At 39.4% G+C, this 19,137-nt stretch overlaps 1 protein-coding gene across 2 annotated transcripts; it reads right to left on the bottom strand.

Annotated features, from left to right (window-relative positions):
* Positions 1-774: 774 nt before the first annotated feature.
* Positions 775-15,403, bottom strand: LOC119482408. Of its 2 annotated transcripts, XM_037759861.1 has the most exons (14): positions 15,040-15,402; positions 12,730-12,865; positions 11,738-12,527; positions 11,153-11,206; positions 10,874-11,000; positions 9,883-10,048; positions 7,691-7,811; positions 7,506-7,602; positions 7,317-7,395; positions 6,861-6,991; positions 6,295-6,446; positions 5,671-5,998; positions 1,748-2,934; positions 775-1,642 (listed from the first exon to the last, which is right to left on the bottom strand). In XM_037759861.1, the coding sequence occupies exons 1-14, from the start codon at positions 15,312-15,314 to the stop codon at positions 912-914; spliced, it is 4,374 nt and encodes a 1,457-aa protein (XP_037615789.1). In that variant the 5' UTR covers positions 15,315-15,402; the 3' UTR covers positions 775-911. The 2 variants fall into 2 exon arrangements, with proteins under 2 accessions (XP_037615789.1, XP_037615790.1); XM_037759862.1 differs by lacking the exon at positions 5,671-5,998 and having other exon boundaries at positions 1,748-3,226; positions 15,040-15,403.
* Between the last annotated feature and the right edge of the window lie 3,734 nt (positions 15,404-19,137).

Below are 19,137 nucleotides of genomic sequence, written 5' to 3'. Positions count from 1 at the left end.
TGATTACATTTTCATGATTGGCATTTTCAGTTCACTTATGAGACACACAGAGAGAAAGACGGAGAGAGACCTGCAGCTCTAACAGGAACAAACATGGCCGTATATAATGCAAACCTGAGAATAAAACAGTGTTCCTGTTTTGCATTTATTTATTGATTCAGTGCACAAAACAAAAATTTGGCTACTGTGAACTTGGCATTCATATTTCCAGTTCACTGTAGTTTTTTTTGTGATTAATAATTTTAGTGTTAAAAATAAGCACTCTATTATCGCTGTACCATTCACACTACACAACTTCCTGTCTTTAGGCGTTACAGTTCACACTACATGACTGACCGGAGACAGGGGGGGGTCACACAGTACAAGATCTTTCACCGGGAGGAATCCCTGATGAGGTCTCCAAACTACGTTTTATCACGAAAAAAACGCAAGAAATACACGGTGAATGACGTGATACCATATACGAGACACATTGTTGATGCTCACATAAGAGCCTGTTCCACCGGTTTCCACACTCTTTTTTACTATTTATTCCTCGAGGTGCAACGACAACTTTGCTCCGTATTGCAAATGCAACAAACACCAGGGTATCTGCAGGTTTCAACAAGTCATATTTAAGACCTTTCTAAGACCATTATGAATGTAATTTAAGACCTACTTCATGTCAATACTGGCAGGAAAGTAGTAAGGATATGAAAGAAAAATTGGAATCCCGGAATTACTTGCAAATTGTTTGCTGTGGTGGCGAAGACGTTACCAGCGGAAACACTGCATACTGCATAAAAGTCACTCTACTCGTTGCCAGAGCATTCTGCGCAACCACCATCAAGCTCCTTCTAATGTCATTAAACTATTAAAAAAACACCTGCCTCCCTTCACCTGTGTCCGTAAGCAATGACACAGGAATCATTTTACTTTGGGCGCGGGCTTGTTGGAGAAGGCAGAGGAGATGCCCTGGTGGGTTGCATAACTGTTCTGCTGGGTTGGTATGAGGGTGTGCTGGGTTGAGTAACTAACGTACTGGGTCTGAATGGGTTTGTGCTGGGTTGGTATGAGGGTGTACTGGGTTGAGTAACTAACGTACTGGGTCTGAATGGGTTTGTGCTGGGTTGGTATGAGGGTGTACTGGGTTGAGTAACTAACGTACTGGGTCTGAATGGGTTTGTGCTGGGTTGGTATGAGGGTGTACTGGGTTGAGTAACTGATGTACTGGGTCTGAATGGGTTTGTGCTGGGTTGGTATGAGGGTGTGCTGGGTTGAGTAACTGATGTACTGGGTCTGAATGGGTCTGTACTCGGTTTAAATCGGTCTGTGCTGGGTCTGAATGGGTCAGTGCTGGGTTTAGTAACTAATGTACTGGGTCTGAATAGGTCTGTGCTGGGTCTGAATGGGTCTGTGCTGGGTCTAAATGGGTCTGTGCTGGTTCTGAATTGGTCGGTGCTGGGTTGGTATGAGGGTGTACTGGGTTGAGTAACTGATGTAATGGGTTGGTATTTGGGTGTGCTGGGTTGAGTAACTGATGTACTGGGTTGGTAATTGGGTGTGTTGGGTTGAGTAACTGATGTACTGGGTTGGTATTTGGGTGTGCTGGGTTGAGTAACTGATGTACTGGGTTGGTATTTGAGTGTGCTGGGTTGAGTAACTGATGTACTGGGTCTGAATGGGTCTGTGCTGGGTCTGAATGGGTCTGTAATGGTTCTGAATGGGTCTGTGCTGGGTTGGTATAAAGGTGTGCTGGGTTGAGTACTTGATGTACTGGGTTGGTATTTGGGTGTGCTGGGTTGAGTAACTGATGTACTGGGTTGGTATTTGGGTGTGCTGGGTTGAGTAACTGATGTAATGGGTTGGTATTTGGGTGTGCTGGGTTGAGTAACTGATGTACTGGGTTGGTATTTGGGTGTAATGGGTTGAGTAACTGATGTACTGGGTTGGTATTTGGGTGTGCTGGGTTGAGTAACTGATGTAATGGGTTGGTATTTGGGTGTGCTGGGTTGAGTAACTGATGTACTGGGTTGGTATTTGGGTGTGCTGGGTTGAATAACTGATGAACTGGGTCTGAATGGGTCTGTGCTGGGTCTGAATGGGTCTGTAATGGTTCTGAATGGGTCTTTGCTGGCTTGGTATGAGGGTGTACTGGGTTGAGTAACTGATGTACTGGGTTGGTATTTGGGTGTGCTGGGTTGAGTAACTGATGTACTGGGTTGGTATTTGGGTGTGCTGGGTTGAGTAACTGATGTACTGGGTTGGTATTTGGGTGTGCTGGGTTGAGTAACTGATGAACTGGGTCTGAATGGGTCTGTGCTGGGTCTGAATGGGTCTGTGCTGGGTCTGAATGGGTCTGTAATGGTTCTGAATGGGTCTGTGCTGGGTTGGTATGAGGGTGTGCTGGGTTGAGTACTTGATGTACTGGGTTGGTATTTGGGTGTGCTGGGTTGAGTAACTGATGTACTGGGTTGGTATTTGGGTGTGCTGGGTTGAGTAACTGATGTACTGGGTCTGAATGGGTCTGTGCTGGGTCTGAATGGGTCTGTGCTGGGTCTGAATGGGTCTGTAATGGTTCTGAATGGGTCTGTGCTGGGTTGGTATGAGGGTGTGCTGGGTTGAGTACTTGATGTACTGGGTTGGTATTTGGGTGTGCTGGGTTGAGTAACTGATGTACTGGGTTGGTATTTGGGTGTGCTGGGTTGAGTAACTGATGTACTGGGTCTGAATGGGTCTGTGCTGGGTCTGAATGGGTCTGTGCTGGGTCTGAATGGGTCTGTAATGGTTCTGAATGGGTCTGTGATGGGTTGGTATGAGGGTGTGCTGGGTTGAGTAACTGATGTACTGGGTTGGTATTTGGGTGTGCTGGGTTGAGTAACTGATGTACCGAGTTGATAAACTGATGATGTTGCCCAACTGGGTTGGGCAGCTTGTCTCGGTGCCGGTGCCGGTACTGCCGCAGCACCATATAAAGCAAGAAGTGGGTGCATGGTCTTGTACTGCAGCAGGTACTCGGGGTAGATCTGGAGCTTGTCAAACACAACAAAGATGGAAGGGTCCGTAATGTCGTTTACGCAGCTGTCAAAGAAGTTTATGTCCCCGCCGTCCTTGGAAGGAGGTCGGCGGTAGCTGGAGGACCCTTTGGTGTAGTCTCCCACAAGCACCCGTGAGATGAACAAGGATTTGACGTCAGCGGTACCGGTGTAGTTGTGGGAGTATTTTGCGTCCCGGGCAAAGTAACTACCTGTGTTTGGACACAGAAAGAGATCCCAATTTTTTGGGATTATTGTAATGTCACTATACTGTATATGGACACTAGGGGTTGTAACTAAGGATTATTTTAATTATCGATTCATCAAGTATTTTCTTGAATAAACAATTATTTGTTTGGTCTTTAAAATCGTGTGCCCACCCTCTAATTCCCCTCCTAGGGTTAGCACTGTTAGCTCTGTCAGCACTGTTACCGTTGGTTGCACTGTTTGTGCTGTTAGTATTGTTAGCAAAGAACGTATATTGATAAGAAGTGAAAGTCAATTGTTCGTTCAATTGCAACATTAGCGACCAGCAGCAGAGCTACGCTTCTGCCATTTTGGACTGAAAGCGACTACCGGACGCCAGTAAAACGTCCGCCTAAAAAGTGCCGTACAAAAGTAAAATAAAACTATTTCTGTTCTATTGTCATATTCTACCGAAATGGCCTGTGTTGAACAATAAAATAATATAAATAATATAAGCGTTTTCAGTCCAAAATGGCGGCAATGGCTGTTGTCAAGAAAAGACAAAGTTTTGTCTCTTTATAAAGTGTTTTTTGAACATTAAAGCATGTAAACATGTTCTAGTAGAAACCCCAAATCCAAGTATGCACCTGAATATAAGCATAATAGGTCCTCGTTAAACAATTTATTGAGTATCAGTTGCTGATTACATTTTCATGATTGGCATTTTCAATTCGCTTATGAGACACAGAGAAAGACGGAGAGAGACCTGCAGCTCTAACAGGAACAAACATGGCCGTATAATGCAAACCTGAGAATAAAACACTGTTCCTGTTTTGCATTTATTTATTGATTCAGTGCACAACACGAACATTTAGCTACTGTGAACTTGGCATTAATATTTCCAGTTCACCGTAGTTTTTTTGTGATTAATAATTTTAGTGTTAAATAAGCACTCTATTATCGCTGTACTGTTCACACTACACAACTTCCTGTCTTTAGTCGTTACGGTTTACACTACATGAATGACCGGAGACGGGGGGGTCACACAATACAAGATCTTTCACCGGGAGGAATCCCCGATGAGGTCTCCAAACTACGTTTTGTCACGAAAAAAACAGAAGAAACACACGGTAAATGACGTGATACCATATACGAGACACATTGCTGATGTTCACAAAACTGCCTGTTTCCACACTCTTATTTACTATTTATTCCTCGAGGTGCAACGACAACTTTGCTCCGTGTTGCAAATGCAACACACACCAGGGTATCTGCAGGTTTCAACAAGTCAAATTTGAGACTTTTTAAGGCCTTTTTAAGACCAGTATGAATGTAATTTAAGACCTACTTCATGTCAATACTGTCAAGAAATCAGTAAGGACATGAAAGAAAATCGGAACCCCGGAATTACTTGCAAATTGTTTGCTGTGGTGGCGAAGACGTTACCAGCGGAAACACTGTCGCTCCAGCTTTGCAGCGATCCAGCCGAAAATCTAAATAGACGGCTCGTTTCTTCTTCTTTGGTAGTTTTGGCAGCGCCTTTCCTGGTTCACTATGATGGTTATGATACAGCGCCAACACATCGGAGTAATGCCGCAATTGCAGATACAAATGACAGAAATCCATAAAGTGCAATGCTTGTTATTAGAAAATAGTGTAATCCATGAAGACACCTGTCAGAGTTTTGTTGAAAGCTGGAGGCGGGGCGAAATTTGACAGAGGCGGCCGCCTCGTAATTCTCTATGCAGGAAAAACCCTGCACTTCCATAGACTGCACGTGAAACGGGTGTGCTCCGATAAATTCTATTCGGGGAGCACAACTATTCCCTTTTGGTTCCGTTTCAAAGTTTTGTTACGGCGTGCTCAAAAACAAAATATTTATAAAAGCAAGATAATGCATTTCTTTTATTAAATGAATGTAACGTTAATTAATTTTTAAGACCTGCCTAAATTGTATTTAAGACATTTTAAGGCCTTAAATTCAAGTTATTGGATTTGAGACTTTTTAAGACTTTTTAAGACCCCGCGGGAACCCCGACACAGAGTAAGTTCCTATTGTTACAGGCGACGAGAGGCGAGCCAACGCTGATATGCCTCTGATCTGAGACTTTTTTGTCGGGGAGCTCCACAAACTGTTTGGGATCGGAAAATCAGGGCTAAAGTTGTGTAGTGTGAACTAGGCATTGGTGACACTACTGCATAAAAGTCACTCTACTCGTTGCCAAAGCATTCTGCCACACCACCATCAAGCTCCATCAAAAAACACCTGCCCTCACTACACCTGTGTCCCTAAGCAATGACACAGGAATCATTTTTCTTTGGGGGCGGGGTTGGTGGGGAAGGTAGAGGAGGTGCCATGACGGGTTGGATGAATGCTCTGCTGGGTTGGTATGAGGGTGTACTAGGTTGGTATGAGGATGTGCTGGGTTGGTATGATGTTGCCCAACTGGGTCGGGCAGCTGGTCTTGGGGCTGGTGCCGGTGCTGGTGCTGGTGCCGGTGCTGCCGCAGCACCAGAACCATATGAGGCAACAAGTGGGTGCATGGTCTTGTACTCCAGCAGGTACTCGGGGTAGATCTGGTGCTTCTCAAACACAACAAAGATGGAAGGGTTCGTGACGTCGTCTACGCAGCTGTCAAAGAAGTTTATGTCCCCGCCGTCCTTGGAAGGAGGTCGGCGGTAGCTGGACGACCCTCTGGTGTAGTCTCCCACCAGCACCCGTGAGATGAACAAGGATTTGACATGAGTGGTACCAGTGTAGTTGTGGGAGTATTTTGCGTCCCGGGCAAAATAACTACCTGTGTTTGGACACAGAGAGAGATCCCAAATTTTGTGGGATTATTGTAATGTTACCATACTGTATATGGACACTAGGGGATGCAACTAAGGAGCAACTTAGAAACACCGCATAAGGGTAAAAAATTAAGTTCCATTAAGATTTTGGTGAACTGTCCCTTTAAATTTGAGTGCGAATGAGTGCGATGTTAAGATATTAGGATTGATCTAAAATACCGTCCCATCCTCTTAGAGTAAGTTTTCTTTTTAAACAACTTTTGTTATCAAATCAGTAAGAAGCCCAGAATCATCAACTCACCTTCGCCAAAAGCAGTTCCATTAATTCCACAGATCCTCCAGTCAAAGTTGGTGTGGCAGATGACGTCTACGTATTTAGAGTCAGTGCCATGAAAGAGCTGTTTTTCTGTCACATTGCGCCCCTTGTTGCTGTTCGTCATCTGATTTTTCTGCCTTTTTTTTCAGGAAAAATACATAAGAAACTTTAAATCAAGCTGAGACATTTAGGATTGCGTGCTAACATAGCATGAAACTTTGGCTCAACAGCGGCCACAAGTGGCAAACAAGGGATAATAATAAATACCAATACGTTGCTAAAGAACAATTAGAAAAAAGTCATAAAGTCAGGGAACTGACTATCAATATCTATCTAAACTTTTCTAAAGTTAGCTAACATTAGCCACCATAAGCTACTTACTGTAGCAGCAAAACCCCTCAAGTGAGCAACAGTGTATTTTACTGCATATAAAAGCGCTTTAACACCCAGAGAGAGGTGGTTATCTGAGCAGATTGACTGATAATCTAGCTAAGAAGATATTAAACACACAACCAGTTTCCAGACCAAACACATTATAATCACATACGTACCACTGAAAGACTTCCCAAAGAGGTTTGTTCTGAATCCTCTCTATTTTGACGATGTCATAGCCTCTCATAGTTTGACAGAAAAGAGTTTCAATCTCCTTAAATTCGTCTGAGGAACGCTGGAGGGGGACTCGCTGGAAAGCACACAAAGAGAAAAGAAATTAATTTTACCCAGGCACATTTTTTTGATTCTCTAAAAAAAAAATCTTCTCATAATTTTCAGGCACAATTACTGCAATAACTGATTTTTGGGCCACATGGGGGCAGCGTTGTGAACACAACATTGACATATCACTTTTTAGGTTGATATGGTGGAAAAGCAAAACAAATTTTTCCGGAACGAATTAAATTTTCTGAGAAACCCTCGAACTTCTTCAGGGCACGAATATTAGCCAAAACAGTAGAGACTTTGAAGTTACGTTCGTCATGCAGTTTGCAGGTGTGGTGTATTCACAATACCCTGTATCCTGTTTCGGGAGTCTGTGTCTTGTCCCAGCGGTCGGGCATTGAGGTGAAATTTGCTAGACCAGCAGGCCGTCTGGGGTCAGAAAGCAAAGAGGGATTAGTTTTTATTGTGAGAAGGTTTGAATAAAATGTTTCTTAAAAAAAGGTGTAAAACATAAATGTGACATATTTAGGACGACGTACCTCACTTTCTTGTTTTGGACGTCAGCCGCAGAGACAAACTGCGGCCGTCTTTTCACGAGCCTCTTAGTGCCATACTGCGTGTTTGTTTGTATCATGTCTGAGGAAAAATATTACAACACAGCTTGAATATTTCTAAATGCACAACAAGTGTAAACACAGAGCTCCATGGCGTAATGTTTGTTTACCTTGGAAACTGAGCGAGTATGACTGTGAACCGGCGGTGAAGGCCACCACATCTTTGTCATCGGCCAGAAACTTCTGCTCCAGTTTATGGCTGTCCATGTCTGCTAGGTTGTGTCCACCGCCCTGCAACACAAGACAGATAAGTCTGTTTTTACCTCAGAGCACAACTGAAATGGTAGATGACCAACTATGCAAAAAGACTATTGCCTACGAAACAAAAACATCAGAAAACAAACAATGAAAAAAATTAAATCTGTATATATAAATACATGTGAATTTCAACATTTATTTCTACCAATCTATTCATTTATATCCATTTTTAGCTTATTTTAGACCCTAAATGTCCAACAGTGAACAACGAATTAAAGTTTGTGAATATGCAGTCCCTTGGAATGTGTACATAGCAAAAGGTTATCATTCGTGTACTCAGATAAATCTGAATGTTCCTGGAGAGCACAGACTGTCCTAACGTGTTACACTTCTTATCCCCCTCACACCTGCACTCTGCTAAAACAAGCTAATCACAAGTAACTCCCCTTGTATGAATAGACAATGCTTTCTCACACACAAGCAGGGTGGAAGGTGTGGGCCACCGGGGAGGGAGGCTAACTCAAGGTTATAAAGAATGCTGTAGTGCTTTGTCTTTTACTTTTTGTCTGCTGTATGAACCCAAATGCATTTGCTAAAATAAATTGAGTAATGCTTCTTAACTGAATGACCAGAGACCGTTTATTAAATAACTTCTCCAACGATCATTTTTTATCTGTTATTTCATGTAATGGAAGTGTAAACCTGGAGGACAAAAGACAAACTGTTAAGACGGAGTCAGCTTTGAAAGTTGGAGAATTTGATCAGCTTTAGCTGCGGGAGCTCCGGTAAACGCCTTCAAAACTTTATTACCTCCGCCAAGGCCGAAGGCCTAGGAAGGAAGTTATGTTTTCACTGGCATTGGTTTGTCTGTTAGCAGGATTACTCCAAAAGTCTGCAATGGATTTAGATGAATTGGCACAATGAACAATCCTTTAGATTTTTGTGGTGATCCGGATCATGATCCGGCTTCAGGAATTTTTTAAGGACTCTGATCAGCCTGAACATTAAGACCTCTGGGTATAACACATGCGCAGTGTGACTGATGACACGTTGATGACGCATGACTCCGCCTCTTTCCTTCAGAGAGATAGGCAACCGTACTCTGGAACCTTGGCGGAGGTCTGCGCTCTCTGAGTGCCATTCCAGTGTCTTAATTCAACAGTCCAATATGAGCATGAACAATTCAGATTCATAAAATCTGGCTACAATTGCTGCTAATCTCTTTCCTCGGGGATGCTGCCACACAGCCTGAGATGTATATATATAAACTTGTAATGTGATGTATACAGTAAATTCAACTTCAGCAAAGCTTGGACAGCCTAACTTATTTTTCTCATCGTGTGCAAAGTTTCGCTGCAGTGAACTGTTGTCACTACAGCAGCATTTAGGGTTGTGGGATGCCTGCAAAATGTCACTGAAATAGAGATAAAGAGGCCATTTTTAGCCCAGATCAGCACCACTAGCTTCGCTTGCCGAGGCATGTTGTCAGGGTGCATATTTTTCATGCTGCGCCGCTGTTTGCTAACTCAAGCTCTTATCTATGAGGAACTGTTTCAATGTTTACAAGGTCTTACTGACGTGGCGTTATGGGAGAGTAATGACTTCGAACTTTGATCAGCCTTATAATGGTCGGATAATATATACCTCGATTGGCTGTAATACAATGTTGCAGATTGAGGAGACTGGGACATTTCTATTTCAGAATATTTCCCCAGATAGCATTACATAACTAATCCGTTGTTTCTATGAAAATATTGATGAGAGCGGCTTTAACAGAACTAGCGAAACCCGGTATTAAACGGGCACCGGTGCTAAATAATTAATCTTAAAAAGGAGGACAGAGGACAGGAGGAAGGACTGATACTGACTGATGTCTGTGTGCTTTATCCTTTCTTAACTTCACTCAGGAAAATTTATTTTATTGACATTTTAGATTTGTTTACAGTGAGATTATTGAGTTTCTATAGTGACGTTGCTTTTGTAAACATTACTGTTGTTGCCCTAAAACATTTAGTTATATTTAAAATATAAATAAATTCTAATCCTGTTCTGAATTTTTTCTTTTCACCAGTAAATCAAACTAAAAATATCTGCAGTTACTCACAGCTGAAGCGTACACGTTCCACTTTCCGTGCTGGTCCTCCCAGTGCCAAAGCCACACGGTGGTGTGGATGAAGGTCGGCTCAAGCAGAGAATTTGCGGTAGAGACCCGTCGTACTTTGTCCGATCCACGGGTCATCGTGTCAAAATGCACTTGTGGGCTGCTGCCACTAAAGACAGCAAAATAGATAACTATTAATTCATACAATTCAACAGCAGTTTATTGAAACAACAGTCCATGAAAAGGACCCGCTACGTTTGTATATATACACGGCTCATTCTAAGCTAACGAAAACAAAACAATTCTAATTTTCAGGTGATTATACGCTAAAGAAAACATACTTGTTAATATTATATTCCATTTCTGCCGATAGATCCCCCTAAATGTTACACACTGTTCCTTTAAAGGTGCAGTGTGTAGGATTTGGTGGTATCTAGTGGTGTGGTTGCAGATTGCAACCAACTGAGAACCCCTCAACTCACTCCTCCCTTTCCAAGACTGCAGTAACGTGAGCCGCCTAGTGCAAAACCGTGGTAACACCGTTCTCCCGCTCAGAGGCCATCCTTACCATAATAACACTACTTAAGGAGCAACAGAAGTCGGACGGCGGCTGGCGGTACCAAGGTTTTGCACTCTGCAGCTCACGTTACAGCAGTTTCACAAGTGTGTCGGAGAACTACGGTGGCCTTCCGGTAATGTAAAAATGCAAAAGGCTCTCTCTAGAGCCAGAGTTTGGTTCGTCTGTTAAAAATTAAAACAGTTATGAATATTATATTCCATTTCTGCAAAACAGATCCCCCAAAATTCTACACACTGTTCCTTTAAAGAAATGGCAAAAAAAAAAAAAATCTGCATGAAATACTTACGACTTTTTGCCATTGTTAAGTTAATAGAAATTGGTTGTTTCAGTATACATCTTGACATGGTTGAGTTTACGAATAACATCGTCCCAGAACTACGATCCCACATCCCACTGACTGTCAGCAGAGAGTACCTGTATGTGTTTTTGGGGTCACAGTAGTCCTTCTCAATGGTCTCATTATCAGGCAAGGGAGTCCATTTATCATCCTCTCTGACCTCCCATCTGTACGGCATCTTGGTGTGAACTTTAAAGCATCGCTCTGGGAAGACATCGGATGATAAAATTCATGTGACTGTCACTCCCATGTTAATAAGAGTATTAAATACTTGACAAATCTCCCTTTAAGAGATATTTTGAACAAATACAAAATGTGCAATTAATTTGATCTAGGATGTATCATTGATTACTCACCGTCATCATGTATACAGTGTCCTTTGACGAAGTACATGCATATCTCAGTTTTATCTAAAGGAAACAAACAACAAGTGCACGATAAAGTGTTGTTTCTTTCAATTTTACACAGTTCTGTCAAACAACATTTTGAATGAAAGCTTTTGCAGCTGGCGTAGGGATGTTAATAATTAACCGTTTAACCGTTAACCGACATTAAGCATTTTAACCGATTAACGCTATCGGTTAAAATGGTTAAAAGAAACAAGTTAATAATGAATTAAAAAGCTGAGAAAGACTCGGCACTTTAAGGAGGAAAGCCGGTCCACCTTAAGAGAGTCTGAGCTGGCGTTACAGATACAGGAAGTCGGCTCCCGTCTATAGCTCGATTGAGCGGAGGAGTTGTAGCCTCGTAGCATTTATTCACCGACAAATAAACTGTACACACAATGTCTGCTACACCTACGTTCACAGCTATAACGCCACCGACAACACACACACGGTCTGTCGGAAACTCGCTGAAGTTATGCCGCGCTGACAGACCGTATGTGTGTGACTACGGTTATCGTTTAAGAAAATTAGCATCCCTAAACTGGCATAATTTACCTCGAACAGGCCCAGTTCTTTGTCTTCTGTTCGGTCCATCATCAGTGTTGTTGACAGCACCGGGGATGTCAGCAGTGGAACGGGTTCGTTGCGGCTGATGACGGTCGCCCCTGTTGCCTCCTCTCCCTCTGACGGCAGTCGAAGTTTTATCTGGATTTTGTTTTCTGTTCTGACCGTCGTCGCTGCTTGCATCGGTGTCGTTGGCGTCAGCATAGCTGACAGTGGTGGAAAACCAGTCCCTCTGTCCATCTTCACTGTACAGATCAAAGGCATCGATGTCAGGAAGGTCGTCATTAGTGGAACAGGTTGGTTGCTGCTGTTGATCGTTGCCCCCGTTGCCCCCGTTGCCTCTGTTGCCTCTATTGCCTCTATTGCCTCTATTGCCTCTGTTGCCTCTGTTGCCCCTGTTGCCTCTGTTTCCCCTGTTGCCCCAGTTGCCCCTGTTACCACCTCTCCCTCTCCCACCGTACCACTCCCTCTGTTGCAAACCATCGTCGCTGCTCGCGTCTGCGTTTGGTTGCTGCTGTTCACGGTTGCCCCCATCGGCCTGCCTGTCGACGTACTTCAAAGCCAATATGTTTGCGTAAACAGACTTCAAGGACTGAATGAGTTCGTCCGGCACGAATCTCTCGTGCAGGTTCTTGTACGGCTGCGGAGCTTTGAAATCGTGAGTCTTGGAGCAGTTGCAGTCGCGGTTCATGTACTTCTCGCAGATGTGCATCCTACGGCAAGCATGACCATCCTTACACAGGCCGAACTCCCCGCCACCGTTGTTGTAATTATGACATATCTGGCGTGGGGAGAAAAGGGTGGTTACAATCAAGCAAAGCAAAAAGCAAGTATTATGATAAATACAGATGTCAAGTCAACTAAACTTCTGTTAATACGATGAACTCCGGGAACTCTGAGGCAACAGTTTTTATCTGTGAACCACTTTGTGACTGATCCAAAAACCTGATGTGAAAAACTCCTCCGGATGAAGTGAGACGTACCTGAGGCAGGAGCCAGTTGTCGCTCTGCATCAGCAGCGTGCGCAGCTCCGTGAGGCTGAGACTGTCCAGCTCGTGCGCTGTCAGTAGCGCAAAGTTGTGATAGGAGTGCAGGTCGTGGGAGAATTTGCATCCTCTCCTGTCATCAAAGAACACAACACACATAGAATTATAAACACCTGGAAGAGTACTCCAAACCTCCTCTGCGGTAGTTCCCCCGTACAATAGGACGTCTCCAGGACAACATTTTGCCGTGATGACACAAACACACACACGAGGTCACAAGGTAAAAAAACAATAGGCTTGTTCGAGAAAAAGCTGCGGTCAAGTCGGACAGTTTCCAGCAGCTTTCAGAAAATTTACAGGAAGTCACAGAAAAAGTTACTTCCTGTTAGATCCAATCTGTAGGCCACTTAGTTTTCAGACCACGTTGTGATTTATCTATATTTGTTGGTAAATGTATGTGGAAATGTGTGTTTATCTGGATTCTATCCTTTATTACTTTTATGTCTGCCTTGTAAAGCACATAATTAGCACTCGTTTTGAGTTTAGTCCATCAAAATATGCTTCCCACGACATCTTAAAGGTCCCACATTATAAAGAAAGTGAGATTTTCATGTTTTTTTAATCACAAAGCAGGCTTAAGTGCTATATAAATACTGTGAAAGTATCAAAACACTCAATCCACAGGGAAATACACACAGCCCGTATTCAGAAACTCATTTGAAACAAGCTGTCAGGATTTCTATCCATTTGTGATGTCACAAATATACAATATTTAGACCCTTGACACAATTTTAAACGTAAACATTCTAAATGTGTCCCAGTTTATTCCTGGTTGCAGTTTATGTGAATGTCATCAGCTGACAGGAAGTACACATGGACCCAAACAGTTTCCTAGCAACGCAATTCTGTTGCAACTCGGTCAAAATGCGCTAAAAACGGAGTGTTTCAGACAGAGGGGAAATACAGGCATATTCAAGCAGAAAGTGTTTTTTTACATTACAGCATGTAAACATGTTTTAGAAGAAACGCAAAATACAAGAATGAACACAAATATGAGCACAATATTGGACCTTTAAATTAGCCTGTAAAGCTCCACTGTGTCCATGTTTGTTTTTTATAACAACACCTGAACTTAACTGCAAACCAACAAGTGCTTGAACGCACCACGTGAGTCAAGGCCATTAATAAACAGGTCATTAAATGCAACTTTAACCCGGAAACAAACCTGTGACAGTGTTGTTGTTCACTGAATAACTTCAATTAAATAAAGAAAATGATGTTAACTTGAATTTAAACAATACAGCTTCCTTAAAAAAAGATAAATTATCTTAAATAAAGATATAAAAAGCGTGTAAAAATATGCCCCCCATATATACTTTGTACATGGAGTGAGTAGTGGTGTAACATAAAATTATTCTGCAGTGGGCATTAAGGGATTAGTCTATTAAAATACGCTAAATAATGCTATTAAAGGCCTAAATTGGGCCAGGGGCGTAAACTGAGGGGGCCAATGCCTGTGTTGCTGTAGCTGCTGGTAATGATGTCATAATACTGCTGGAGATAGCTTCATATTTAGCTTACAGACGTGAGAGTGGCATCAATATTATCATCTAATTTTCTGCCAGAAATCAATTACCAAAAATGTCAAGACTTATTCATTAAATAGCATTTCTTTTTAACTTTGAAGCTACCTAAAAAAGTCTAAAGGAACCATCAATAATATACATCTCAAGTGCAACTACATTTGTTTACATGTATTTATTTATTACATCTATACCCTACCTGTTTTACAAATGCAATTACCTCTGTTTACATTACATCTATTTTTATATTTTATACTTCTAGTGTAACACTTGTTTATATTTATGTATTATATCTACTTTACCTGTTATATGTTTTATCTGCCTCGTTTAGTGTTGTCAAGTATCTGTTTTAAAGCACTGACCAGAAGTGGCAACTGTGAATATCGTTGTATTTAATATGACAATAAAGCTTTCTATTCAGACTTCAATGTGTTACATCAGCCTGTAAAGCTATAAGGTGTCCATGAACTGCAAACTGCAAACCAACAGTACTTGAACGCACCACGTGAGTCAAGGCCATTAAAAACAGGTCATTAAATGCAACTTTAACACGGAAACAAACCTGTGACAGTGTTGTTGTTCACTGAATAACTTCAATTAAATAAAGAAAATTAAGTTAACTTGAATTTAAACAACACAGCTTCCTTAAAAAAACAGCTGAAGGAGTCCCAGCAGGCCTCTCTACCAGCACTCATGTGACCAACACCTCATACTGTGAACCTACCTGGACCCAGTGAAAGGACAGGAACCAGAGAAGAAGAACTTCTTACACAGGTGAAGTCCACTGCAGGCTCCAGGACAGTCCCTGGTTCGACACAGTCTCAGTCCAGTCCGGACCACCACCTTAGGCTGTCCAAAAGGACAACACAGAGCAAATTTCTCTCTGTCACTAATAACCTCATTCATAGAATCACCTAAACCCAGATTATAGATCAGGTAGTCGGTGTCCACAGATCCTTGATTGTCGCAGATGATCCTGAATATGTCAGACTGCAACATTGTTGCGCTCTCTGATGTTTCTTTGTTTCCTTCCAGAGAAAAGACGCACAGAATCAGGAGGAGGACTGCTGCGTTCAATGGCAGTGGGACAGTTCAGTATCATTTCTGATGATTGGAAAACGAAACTTAACTATATTTAGTAGTAAATGCTGTCTGTCCTCCACTTGGGGGCGTCGCTGTGTTATATGACCTCAACACAGGCCTGGATCCAGAAGAGGACATTCTTATGATATATATTTTTTTCTTGTATTGTTTTTGTAGGAGTACCAGAAATCAAATAAGAATGAAACAAAATGCAAAAAATATATTTGGAGTCACATTCTCATATTCACCTTCTGAATCATCTATAGGTCAAGTGACACATTCTGCAACTGAGGACAGACTACTGTATATAAGAAATAAAAAAAGATTACTGTATCATAAATCTATTTGTATCAAAACATATTATTAAACATTATTTAATAATATATATCAAACATTATTTGATATATATATATTATTAAACATTATTTAAGATATTAAAGATTATTTAATATATATATATTAAACATTATTTAATATATATATATTATTAAACATTATTTAATATATATATTTTAAACATTATTTAATATATATATATATTAAACATTATTTAATATATATATATAAAAAATATTTAATATGTATATATATTATTAACAATTATTTAATATATATATATTTTAAACATTATTTAATATATATATTAAACATGATTTAATATATATATATTATTAAACATTATTTAATATATATGTTATTAAACATGATTTAAGATATTAAAGATTATTTAATATATATATATATTAAACATTATTTAATATATATATATATTATTAAAGATTATTTAATATATATATTTTAAACATTATTTAATATATACATATATTAAACATTATTTAATATATATATATATATATAAAAAATATTTAATATGTATATATATTATTAACAATTATTTAATATATATATATTTTAAACATTATTTAATATATATATTAAACATGATTTAATATATATATTATTAAACATTATTTAATATATATGTTATTAAACATGATTTAAGATATTAAAGATTATTTAATATATATATATATTAAACATTATTTAATATATATATATATTATTAAAGATTATTTAATATATATATTTTAAACATTATTTAATATATACATATATTAAACATTATTTAATAAATATATGTATATAAAACATATTTAATATGTATATATATTATTAACAATTATTTAATATATATATATTTTAAACATTATTTAATATATATATTAAACATGATTTAATATATATATATTATTAAACATTATTTAATATATATGTTATTAAACATGATTTAATATATATCTATATATATTAAACATGTAATATATATACACACACACACACACACATACACACATATACACACACATATGTACATATACAGTATACAAACATACTGTTTATACATATACACGCACATATACATATACTGTACATATACACACATATGTCTGTATATATACAGTACACACACACATATACAGTATATACTCTGTATATATTCTGACAGTCAAATTATACCGATGAATACCTAAATTATTTTGTGATTTAAATTTGTCCTTAATCTAGATCAACTTCTGTAGATTTGTTTTCACCTTTAAATGTTCCTTTTCTGTTGGTCTTGGTAGAAAAAAAAAATCCTAATTACATTGATTACACTGTGATTAAATGTTGTAATAAATGAAATAACATAAAACATGCAAGTCCAATTATTTACCAGGTCTGAGCATGAGGATGAACATTCATCATCTCTCTCAGTTTCTCTCATCTGCATTAGCTCGTTAACTCACAGCACATTTCCCATCAGCCTCATTGCTTCCTGCCCCCCCAAGAGAATAATACAGTACATGTTGGAAGGGATTTTTCCATGGTCTTTTTACACCATCTGCTGCCACCAGAAACTCTGAAGCTTTAGATTTCAGCTCTCTAGACTGGAAGAACAAGAGCCTTCTTTCTGTTTTGTGCCGTAAAGCAACCCAGATCCCCCGTCACATCTGACAACACTAATTAACGGAGCATCCTTGTGTCCAGACTGGGGACCTAAATCATATGTAATCACCAGATCTCAACTGAACCAAACACCTGTGGGAGATTTGAGAGATTCTTTCTCCTCCACCATCATGAAAACACCAAATAAGAGCATATCTTTTGGAAGAATAGAGCTCAGGAAAATAGATGCTAAAGAGCACTGAAGCTGTTCTGGAGTCTCATGGTGGTCTGACACCTTAACAAAGACATTTTATGTGTTTTTTGTCCTTTAATTTGTCCCTCATCAGAAGTATTAACATATTTTGACCACTTGGGGGCAGCAGAACAAGCTGTAAATACACCATTGAAATATAATCAACTACTAAAGTTGTAAATTTTTATAAGTCGTAAAACAATTAGATGTGCTTATTTATTTACACAGCCAGAGGATCCAGAACAACAATAACGTTCATTTGGAGTCGTGTTTCTGGCTACTTGATGAATGTAAGACTGATATTAACTCTCCTTTTAGCTCTGTTCTCATTACACACAGTCCTTTAATTTGTCGTTAAAGAGGACCTATTATGCTTTTGTGCTTTTTCCTTTTCCTTTTCCTTTAGTGTGTTAATATAGTTTTTTGTGCATGTAAAAGGTCTGCAAAGTTACAAAGCCCAAAGTCCAGGACAAAGGCAGTTACTCCCCACACTGCTCCTGAAAAGCCTTGATTGAAGTCCCGCCTTTTTCTTCCGTAACGTGATGATGTCACCAAGTAACACATTTGCATAATACCTTAAAGCTAGTTAAAGCGGAGCTGGAGCAGAGTCAGAAGAGTTTGGTTTGGTTGACCAATCACAACAGAGTATGGTATGAGAAAAATAAAGCGCTTATTGAACATTAAATAACTACTATATACATTTTTGTACTTTTCACTTTTGCCAGTACAACTTGACTGGATGTATTGATTTCTAGAATCACCATGACAACGAACATATTCCCTTTTGTCCTACACATGCTGTAATATTAATTTCCTTTCCTCATATAGTATTCCTTTTGTAACCTTTTGTATTATATATTTTGTGAATGATTGACTTTAAAGTTGATGCTATATGACCATATGTCCTCTTATATGTAAACATATTGATTGGTGCAGCTTTAATATATCTGCCAGTGCCGTATTCATCATGATATTCATGTCTACTACATCTGAATTCCAACATCATACATACTAATGTGGACACAACCACCAGAACGTTTTACCACCTCATCCAAATATCTTGTTTTTCCATAAAGCTTTATCAGTTGAATGTAAAAAAAATAGTAATATATGAATTTTTTGTGAACAAGTGGGAAAATTCTGCCAATATGTGAGAAAATAAGTCATTTCAAATTTGCCAGTACAACTTGAATTTCTAGAATCACCATGACAACGAACATATTCCCTTTTGTCCTACACATGCTGTAATATTAATTTCCTTTCCTCATATAGTATTCCTTCAGTAGCCTTTTGTATTATATCTTTTGTGAATGATTGACTTTAAAGTTTATTGCTATATGACCACAATAATTTTTTTTTTATTAATTAGCAAGAAATAATTGGTTTCATATATGGTGCTCCTACATGCGGCTATTCCTTTACATCTCCTTTAATGCTTTTATAGTTGCTTTTTGTGCTGCATGCTGTATATCTGATAAGGGTTGCGTTAAGGGTTGGTTTATATCTACTTATTAAATAATATATAAGTTTTATTTCTACCTACTCCTTTTCGGACACTAT

Source organism: Sebastes umbrosus, chromosome 23 (genome assembly GCF_015220745.1).
Source record: "Sebastes umbrosus isolate fSebUmb1 chromosome 23, fSebUmb1.pri, whole genome shotgun sequence".
In the NCBI taxonomy this organism is placed as follows: Eukaryota; Metazoa; Chordata; class Actinopteri; order Perciformes; family Sebastidae; genus Sebastes; species Sebastes umbrosus.
The sequence above is the reverse complement of the archived record's forward strand: the minus strand, read 5'-3'. Positions and strand labels throughout refer to the sequence as shown.